Source organism: Pantherophis guttatus, chromosome 18, assembly GCF_059756535.1.
Source record: "Pantherophis guttatus breed Tessera chromosome 18, ASM5975653v1, whole genome shotgun sequence".
Taxonomy (NCBI): Eukaryota; Metazoa; Chordata; class Lepidosauria; order Squamata; family Colubridae; genus Pantherophis; species Pantherophis guttatus.
The window spans coordinates 10,400,046-10,410,000 of NC_142080.1; the positions used below are offsets into that span (position 1 = coordinate 10,400,046).

At 49.9% G+C, this 9,955-nt stretch overlaps 2 protein-coding genes across 2 annotated transcripts in view; both read right to left on the reverse strand.

The window, feature by feature from the left end:
• The window catches only part of NAALADL1 (N-acetylated alpha-linked acidic dipeptidase like 1), a 39,422-nt gene extending 35,846 nt beyond the window's left edge, over positions 1–3,576 (reverse strand). The window contains exon 1 of the mRNA XM_087881256.1: positions 3,386–3,576. Within this exon, the coding sequence (XP_087737382.1) occupies positions 3,386–3,576 (191 nt within the window). The remainder of the gene's footprint in view (positions 1–3,385) is intronic.
• Positions 3,577–8,806: 5,230 nt separating this feature from the next.
• The window catches only part of LOC132709275 (uncharacterized), a 12,490-nt gene continuing 11,341 nt past the window's right edge, over positions 8,807–9,955 (reverse strand). The window contains exon 6 of the mRNA XM_087881181.1: positions 8,807–9,955. This exon is cut by the window's right edge and continues 149 nt beyond it. Coding sequence (XP_087737307.1) covers positions 9,229–9,955 — 727 coding nt within the window. The 3' untranslated portion in view covers positions 8,807–9,228.

A 9,955-nucleotide genomic window follows, 5' to 3' on the forward strand; every position in this document is an offset into this window, starting at 1 on the left:
CTTGTTACCTCCCGCCTGGACTACTGTAACGCTCTCTACATGGGGCTCCCCTTGAGGAGCACCCGGAGGCTCCAACTGACGCAGAGTCCGGCCGCGCAGGTGGTTATGGGAGCGACGTGGCGCTCCCGTGTAACACCTCTCCTGGGCAAGCTGTACTGGCTCCCGGTGGTCTTCCGGGTGCGCTTCAAGGTTTTGGTTACCATCTTTAAAGCGCTCCATGGCTTAGGACCTGAATATTTACAGGACCGCCTGCTACCACCAGTAGCCTCTCACCGGCCAGTATGCTCTCATAGAGAGGGGCTCCTCCGGGTGCCGTCGGTCAAACAGTGTTGACTGGCGGCCCCCAGGGGGAGAGCCTTCTCTGTGGGGGCACCTGCCATCTGGAATGAGCTCCCCCCGGAGATACAGAGGATCCCAAATCTACGCACCTTCCGCCGCGCCCCCAAAACTTTCTTATTTCAACAGGCCGGCCTGGCCTAACTTCTCCCTTTTAACTTTTTAAATTGTAAATTTTAAATCTGTCTTAAGTATTGGGGGTGTTTTAATTTGTTCCGGGCCAAATTTATTTAATGTGGTTTTATATTGTTCTTTTAAATTTTGTAATCTATGTGTTTTATTTTTTGGCTGTTCACCGCTCTGAGTCCTTCAGGAATAGGGCGGTATATAAATTTAATAAAATGAAATAAAAAATAAAATAAATGGTATAAATTAGTGCTTCTCCATTTAGGCAGCTTGAAGATGTAGGGATTTCAATTCCCAGAATTCCCCAGCCAGCCATGCCATTGCCATTGTAACTTCGAATTGTTGCTAAATGAATGATTGTAAGCCAAGGACTACCGTATAATTCAGCTAAATCATTTTAGACCAAGGAATTTACAAGAGCCCCACGCAACAAAAATTGGGGCGTTTTATGTCTGTTCCCAGCACTGCCAACACGGTAACACAATTCATACAATCCGGGATCCGAAGGAGGCTATTTCAGAGTTTGCATGATGCTTTGAGTGGTACATTTATCAAAGAGGCTGTTTTTTTTTTTTTTAATAATATGTGCAACCTGGTTAAAAATTAAACCACTTTTTCTCATTTCAGGTCCTACACTACATTCATCACATACCAGGTAGGTACATTTAACATGCTTTGCCAGCAAATCGGGCTGTCCTGATTTTATGGTTGGTTTTTAAAATTTTGATTGATTTTAATTGAAATGTTTTAAATTATGGGCCAAACCTTATTTAATTATTTTAAACCTATTTTTAACTTTTGTGTACAAATGTTTTATTTTGGCTGTTCACCGCCCTGAGTCCGAAAGGAGAAGGGAGGTATAGAAAATTGAATAATAATAATAATAATAATAATAATAATAATAATAATAATAATAATAATAATAATAATAATAATAATAATGACTCTACAAAAAAACACCTTACTCGGAACAGCTTACATCCTCCGACGATAACTTAACAGTTCCTAGGTCCTTGGTTAGGACTCGAGCTGCTGAGCTATTAACCAGCCTCAAAGCTGTGAATCTCACTAAAGATTAACCAATAAATAATAATAATAATAATAATAATAATAATAATAATAATAATAATAATAATAATAATAATAATAATAATAGTAGTAGTAGTAGTAATGAAGGGGAGTCTAGCTGAACTTCAGATGAATCACATTTGGGATATTTTAAGGAGGCAACTGACTTAGTCCACAATCTTCTCTGAGCAAAACTGATTTTTGAAGCTGCTGAGATTGAAGATCTGCAGGCAAAAAGCATTCAAACTTTGGATTCAGGCAGGCAGGGAGGCCAGATTTCAAGCTTGGGTTAATCCTGAATCCAACAGACTAGAAGACACAAAATATGTAACCCCAGCCCTGGTGTTTCTGGGAGCATGAAAGAAAGTTTCCTTCCTTTTCCTTTTTTTCCTTTCCTTTCCTTTCTTCCTTTTCTCATTCCCCCTTCCCTCTTTTTCTTTCTCCCTCTCTCTCTCTCCCCTTCCTTCCTTTTTCCTTTCTTTTTACTTTCCTTCCTCTCCTCCTCCCTCCCGCCCTTTCTCCCTTCCTCCCTTCCTCCATGCCCTTTCTTTCTTTCTCTCTCTTCCGTTCGTTTCCCTCCTTCCCTCCCTCCCTTCCTCCATGCCCTTCCTTCCTTTTCTTTCTTTCTTTCTTTGTTTCCCTCCTCCCCTCCCTCCCTTCCTCCATGCCCGCCCGTCTTTCTTTCTTTCTTTCTTTCTTTCCATTTTTCTTTCTTTCTTTCTCTCTTTCCTTCTGCTCCTTTCTTCATTCCTCCTTCCTCTTTTCTTTCTTTCTCCCTCCCTCCCCCTTCCTTCCTTCCTCCTTCCTTCCTTCCTTCCTTCTTTCCCTCCTTCCCTCCCTCCCTTCCTCCATGCCCGCCTTTTTTTTTCTTTCTTTCTTTCCATTTTTCTTTCTTTCTTTCTCTCTTTCCTTCTACTCCTTTCTTCATTCCTCCTTCCTCTTTTCTTTCTTTCTCCCTCCCTCCCCCTTCCTTCCTTCCTCCTTCCTTCCTTCCTTCTTTCTTTCCCTCCTTCCCTCCCTCCCTTCCTCCATGCCCGCCTTTTCTTTCTTTCTTTCTTTCTTCCTTCCTTCCTCTCTCTTCCTCCCTCCCTCTCTCTCTTTTTCTCTTTCTTTCTTTCCCTCCTTCCCTCCCTCCCTCCATGCCCTTCCTTCCTTTTCTTTCTTTTCTTTCCCTCCTTCCTCCCTCCCTTCCTCCATGTCCGCCCGCCTTTCTTTCTTTCTCTTTCTTTCTTTCTCTTTCTTTCTCTCTCTCTCTCTATCTTTCCTTCTGCTCCTTTCTTTTCCTCCTTCTTTTCTTTCTTTCTCCCTCCCTCCCCCTTCCTTCCTCCTTCCTTCCTTCTTTCTTTCCCTCCTTCCCTCCCTCCCTTCCTCCATGACCACCTTTTCTTTCTTTCTTTCTTTCTCCCTCCCTCTCTCCCCCTTCCTTCCTTCCTTTCTACCTTCCTTCTTCTCTCTTCCTCCCTCCCTCCCTCCCTCCCTCCCTCCCTTTCTTTCTTTCTTTCTTTCTTTCTTTCTTTCTTTCTTTCTTTCTTTCTTTCTTTCTTTCTTTCTTTCTTCTTTCTTTCTTTCTTTCTTTCTCTTTCTTTCTTTCTTTCTTTCTCTCCTTCCTTCCTTCCTTCCTTCCATCCTCAAGGTGACCATTCCTCCTTCCTTCTCCTATATTTCCCCCACAACACCCCTGCGAGGTCGAATTGGACTGAGAGAGAAGGACTGGCCCAAAGTCACCCAGCGGCCTTTCGTACCTAAGGCGGGACTCGAACTCGCCGTCCCCTGGTTCCTAACCCAATACTTTCAAAGACGAACACGAGGGTCTCACGGGCCACAGGGGCCCCCTGCCCACCCCTCAAATGCTTACTTGAGGTTCTCTCGGATGTTGGCAGCTTCCACCTGGTTCATGAAGTCCTCTAGGATTACCCGATCCAGATCCTGGAGCCATTCGGGGGAAGGCGCCACTTTGGGGATGGCGAAGTGGCCCAGCAGGATCCCCGCGGTCAGCAGCACCGCCCCACCAAGGACGGAGCACAGGATGTACTTCCAGCTTGCCATGGTTACCGGTGCCCAGGAAGAGGGGCTTCTGGTTGTGGAAGAGACCCTGGCAGCCCCTTTCTTAGCTCCTGGCTCCAGGCAGGTCTCGCTCGGTCCCGGGGCGTGAAAAGACAGGCGTGTTGCAACGATGACATGCCCTTTGGTCGTCCGGGATGGGCTGATCAAGGAAATGGCCTACGTGGTTTCTGCCAAAGGGGCTGGGAGAGGAGGAGGGGTGTGTGTGTGGTGGGGGGTTCTTGGCCCAATCGGGCAGAAAGAGGCGAGTTTTCTCAGGGGGCATTCTGGTGCTCGAAAGCCACGTCGAATTGGTCGCCTAGCGGCTGAGTGTGCTACAGGTAGTCAGATGAACAGGGTTGGAAGGGACCTCGGAGGTCATCTAGTCCAACCCCCCCCCCCGCTCAAGCAAGAGACCCCCACACATCATTTCTGACAGAGGGTAGCCCAGTCTCTTCTTGAAAGCTTCCAGGGATGAAGCTCCCACAACTTCTGAGGTAACTTCTGTCCTTTACAGATTAACAGAGCTGGAAGGGACCTCGTAGGTCATCTAGTCCAACCCCCTGCCCAAGCAGGAGCTCCTACACCATTCCTGACAGAGGGCAGTCCAGTCTCTTCTTGAAAGCCTCCAGGGATGAAGCTCCCACAACTTCTGAGGTAACTTCTGTTCTTTACAGATTAACAGAGCTGGAAGGGACCTCGTAGGTCATCTAGTCCAACCCCCTGCCCAAGCGGGAGACCCTACACCAGTGATGGCTAACCTTTTTGCCACCATGTGCCAAAAGCAGGGGGAGTGCAGGGGGGGTCTCGCGCGCACATGCCCACACCCATAATTCTATGTGCCCCGCCCTCCCACACATGTGGGCACGACCCACCCATCCCCGCTCCCGGCATGTGATGGCACAGAGGGGCCATTTTTCACCCTCCCCAGGATCCAGAGTCTTTCTAGGAGCCTGGGGAGGGTGAAAACAGTATTCCTTACCCCCCGGAGGCCCTCCAGAGGCCGGAAATGGCCCATTTGCCGACTTCTGGTGAGACCGGAAGGCCTGTTTTTTGCTCTCCCCAGAGAGCAAATGTGGGCACGACCCACCCACCCCCCCGCTCCCAGTATGCGATGGCACGGTGGGCCCGTTTTTCACCCTCCCCAGGTTCCAGAGCCTTTCTAGGAGCCTAGGGAGGGCGAAAATGGCCTTCCCCTCCCCCCGAGGCCCTCTGGAGGCTCGAAACAGCTTGTTTCCCTACTTCTGGTGGGCCCAGAAGGCCCGAAAATGGAGCTGAGCTCGCGTGCCCACCGATATGGTTCCACATGCCACCTGTGGCACGCGTGCCATAGGTTCGCCATCACGGCCCCTACACCATTTCTGACAGGTGGCAGCCCAGTCTCTTCTTGAAAGCTTCCAGTGATGAAGCTCCCACAACTTCTGAGGCAACTTCTGTTCTTTACAGGTTAAGAGAGTTGGAAGGGACCTTGGAGGTCATCTAGTCCAACCCCCTTCCCAAGCAGGAGACCCTACACCATTTCTGACAGAGGGCAGTCCAATCTCTTCTTGAAAGCTTCCAGTGATGAAGCTCCCACAACTTCTGAGGCAACTTCTGTTCTTTACAGATTAACAGTGTTGGAAGGGACCTTGGTGGTCATCTAGTCCAACCCCCTTCCCAAGCAGGAGACCCTACACCATTTCTGACAGAGGGCAGTCCAGTCTCTTCTTGAAAACTTCCAGTGATGAAGCTCCCACAACTTCTGAGGCAACTTCTATTCTTTACAGATTAACAGTGTTGGAAGGGACCTTGGAGGTCATCTAGTCCAACCCCCTTCCCAAGCAGGAGACCCTACACCATTTCTGACAGAGGGCAGTTCAGTCTCTTCTTGAAAGCTTCCAGTGATGAAGCTCCCACAACTTCTGAGGCAACTTCTGTTCTTTACAGATTAACAGTGTTGGAAGGGACCTTGGAGGTCATCTAGTCCAACCCCCTGCCCAAGCAGGAGACCCTACACACCATTTCTGACAGTCTCTTCTTGAAAGCCTCCAGGGATGAAGCTCCCACAACTTCCAAAGGCAACTTCTGTTCCGTGGGTTGATTGTTCTCAACCAATAGTCCTCGATTTACGACCACAACCGAGCCCAACATTTCTATTGCTAAGCAAGACAGTTGCTAAGTGAGGTTGGCCCCATTTTACGACCTTGCTTGCCACCGTCGTGAAGCGAATCACTGCAGTTGTGAGGTTACTCCCACGGTTGTTAAGTGAATCTGATTTCCCTATCGACTTTGCTCGTGAAAAGGTCACAAAAAAGGGGATCATGTGACCTCAACCGTCATAAATGATGAGTCGGTTGCCAAGCCTCCGAATTTTGATCACGTGACCCTGGGGATGCTACAACGGTGTGAAAAATGGTCGTAAGTCACTTTTTTCGGCGCCTTGGTAACGCCAAACAGTCACTAAATGAGCTGCTGTAAGTACTGAACTACACAGGACTAACAGTACTGAAGTTATGGTGTTGGACTGGGACGAGGGAGAGATGAGTTCGAGCGACTGGCAAAGAAGCCTGCCTCTTTGACAGCTGCTTTGGAGCTGCGGCGGCTGGCCGCAGGCCGCTGAAAAGTACCGGAGGTCGCGGAAAAAGCTGCTGCCGTGCCATTGCCACCATGTTCTTCGCGCATTGGACTTGCAAGGCAATGGGATGCACGTGCGTGAAGAACATGGCAATGAACATGGCAGGCGGGGCGAGCGAGCAGCACCCAGGGAACCGGTTTGGGGGCGTGGCCAGCCGGTCGTCACTACTGGTTCAGCAACCTTGGCCAAATATCTGCCAACGGTTCGCGCGAACCAGTGCAAACCGGCTGAATACCACCTATGTATGTATGTATGTATGTATGTATGTATGTATGTATCAGTGGTGGGTTGCTCCCGGTTCAGTCCGGTTCTATAGAACCAGTAGTAAAACCGGTGGGAGGCTCCGGCCACCCGGCACGACGTCATCATGGGTGATCTATTTCTGGCTCGTTAGCCATCATCAGTAAGCCACACCCACATCTCATGTATCCTCCCTGTAAAGGTACAATATCTATTTTCTTAGGGCTGCAGAAAAACCTTGGTTACGTAGGAAAAACCTGGCTAAAAGAAAAACACACATAAATCCTCCGAAGAAGTAAGAAGTAGTAAGCTCATCTCAAACGATAAATTGTTTAGCCATCATTTCGTGAAGTGGCCACCTGTGCAGAATTCTAGAGAGGCAGGTCATGTGGAAGTGGATCAATTGCCTAGCATGCCTCCTCTATACAGTCCACGTCTCACTGGAATACAACAGGGTAGTTAACACTACTGCTCGGTAGACTTTACCTTTACCTTAATAATCAAGGGACACCCTCCCTTGGGACAGTGCAATGCGCACTTCACACCCAGGGAACCAAAAACGACACCAGCGCTCATTCAGAGTAATTTCTTTATTGTTGCTCGCCTACAGACTGCAACTGTGCCGGACTAAAGTACTTATCTGCGTAACTATAGATACACCCTGTGAACTGCTAGGGAGGTGTTCTGTCCCCGTACCACACACGCACCCCCACGGACGGCCCGGAGTTAATAAGCCATACGACAAAACTCTTTGAAGATAAAGCTGGCAGCAACCCAGTGGCTAGCTGCCAATTCAGACTTTACTCACACAAAACAAAGATTAGACTGCCAGCATTCCGATAAAACAGGCAGAGTGTCAACAATACAAGGATTAATCCAAATGCAGTCCGATAAAGCAGGCAAAGTCCAGTAACGCAGAGATCATGGATTATTTCCAGTTTTTGCTCATCACAAACTGAACCGGCCACCACACCCACATTTATACCCTGTGGGGTGTGGTCCAGTGACTCAGCTAATCTCTGGCACGCCTTCCCCCTGCTGCGCATGCTTCTCCCTGCGCCTCTGGCGAGGGTCCAGCCAGCACTTATCTTCTTCGTCACTGTCCACCTGTGGCTGCGGGGACGTGCTTGGCTCTGAGCCTATCTTTTGGCCTTCGGTGTCCTCCGGAGGCATTGCCAGAGAGGAGGGTCCTGGAGAGGGAGGCCTTGCCAACTCCTCTCCCTCACTCTCAGAGTCTGTGTCTGTCAATAGCCCAGGCTCAGGCAACGGAGCCACAACAGGAGGGTCCACCTCGCCCTCTTTCTCCCTACCAGACATTCCAAGTGGCATCATCTCTTTCCTCTTTAGGAAAGACAAACCCACACACACACCCCTCCTCCTGCCACTCTGCACTAAATTCCACCCCATCACAATTTTGTCATTGCAACACAACCGATTGTCAACCCTGAAGTTAGCCAAACTGCGGCCGTTTTCCTTTCTGTAGTTCTCTAGGGAGGTTTCTAGGGGACATGGTGGCTTAAGACGCTGAGCTTGTCGATCAAAATGTTGGCAGTTCGGCAGTTCGAATCCCTAGTGCTGCCGTGTAACGGGGTGAGCTCCTGTGACTTGTCCCAGCTTCTGCCAACCTAGCCGTTCAAAAGCACGTTTAAAAAAAAAATGCAAGTAGAAAAATAGGGACCACCTTTGATGGGAAGGTCGGCAGTTCAGCGGTTCGAATCCCTAGTGCCGCGTAATGGAGTGAGCTCCCGTTCCTTGTCCCAGCTTCTGCCAACCTAGCAGTTCGAAAGCAGGTAAAAAATGCAAGTAGAAAAATAGGGACCCCCTTTGGTGGGAAGGTAACAGCATTCTGTGCGCCTTTGGCATTGAGTCATGTCGGCCACATGACCACGGAGACATCTTCGGACAGCGCTGGCTCTTCGACTTTGAAACGGAGATGAGCACCGCCTCCTAGAGTCAGGAACGACTAGCACACATGTGCGAGGGGAACCTTCACCTTTACCTTTAAGGAGGTTTTTTCTTCTCACTGCTTCAGGGCTGACTGTCAACTTGCAAAGCTTTCAAGTTGCCATGAGCAGGAGGGAGGGAGAACTGATAGAGCTGATTGATTTCCCTAACTGAAGTGCATTCCATACATTCTTCCTGACCGCAATCAGAAGGAGGGTGTTGGATTTCACAGCCAGCCAAAGTGCTTAATTGGAGAATGTGATTTATGATGTGGCCAGAGAGGAGGGGAGAGACAGGGTCATAGGGGAACGTAAATCTACGTGGGATTAGTTCTAAGTGCATCCGAATATTGCCGAAATGGTGCTCCTAATAAATGACTGTATTTCTTTTGAAGTTCGGCTCATGGCTCGTGAATTAATTAGGGCATCTTTTGGAAACTTCACAGCCTGGAGCGAAGGGGCCAGGGAGGGAGTGGGGTGTAGAGATATCTGGGGTGTCGTAGCCTAATTAAAATTCTTTCCCCTGGGAATCGAGGACGTTGGTGCAGGGGTTCGAAAGGTGAAGACGGAGGTCATCTTGCAACTGGACTACATGCTGATTGGACCATGTGACTGTGGGGGGGGGGGAAGTGACAACGTTTTACTTTTAATCGGGTGTAAAACCGGCGAGAATTTAGAGCCGGTTTTCCACCAAGTCTGTGCCAATTTGATATGTCCCAATAAAATGTTCTTTGAGAAAGATGCCTGCCTCGGAGTTCTTATTGAAGGGGATGTATTACTTGCAACCCTGACACCAATGCAACCTGCAGCCCTAGGGGTCTTAGCTGGGGGGGGGGCATGGAGGGGCTGTGACCTTGCCTCTCACAGCGACGTCGAGTCTTGGACGGTGGCAAAATTCTGCCTCTTCCTTCCTCCCCCCTTGCTGAGCTGGGGGAGCATAGCCCCCCTATGCTGAAGCCTGGGCCGTAGCTTCCCCTCTGAGTCCGTCTCTCCAGGACTTGAGAGCTCTTCGCCACTCCCTTCTTCGTGCACGGTTACGCAATGGAGTCTGGACCAGACAGTCCCCTTCTCTGGGGTCTCCTCTTGCTCCGAGCGCTTGGGGGTCAAGCCACAGCTGTCCAGCATCTTTGGTCTCCAGTGAGGCTCCAGACGGGGTCTCAATATCTTCTCCACCAAGCCAAGACTCCGGGAGATATCGGCAGGATCCGAGCGGCCCCATCTGCTCCGTTCAGCCGGATGCTTGCTCGCCGCTGGACGGCCAGACAGGTAAGGCGGATGCAGCATGGGGAAGGCCCCCAGTTCTGGGTCTGGCAAAGGGCTAGCAGTGGATGAGGGTGTCGAGGCCTCCTGCAGGTATAAAAAGCAGGGGGGAGAACAGACCAGCCCCCTCTCTTTCCTGCCGTACTCCTCCTCCGTCACACTCGCGCACTCAGCACAGAATTTCGTGGGCTTCCAAGCAGAGAGAGGTGACGGGTGGAGGTAGCTCTTGGCAACAGGAGGTCCATGGGCCTCGTAGTCCCCCAGAGACCTGGCTGGGTCAAATTCCGAGCTGCAGCCCAGCTTGCTGCTTTCAAGGGTCAAATCAGCT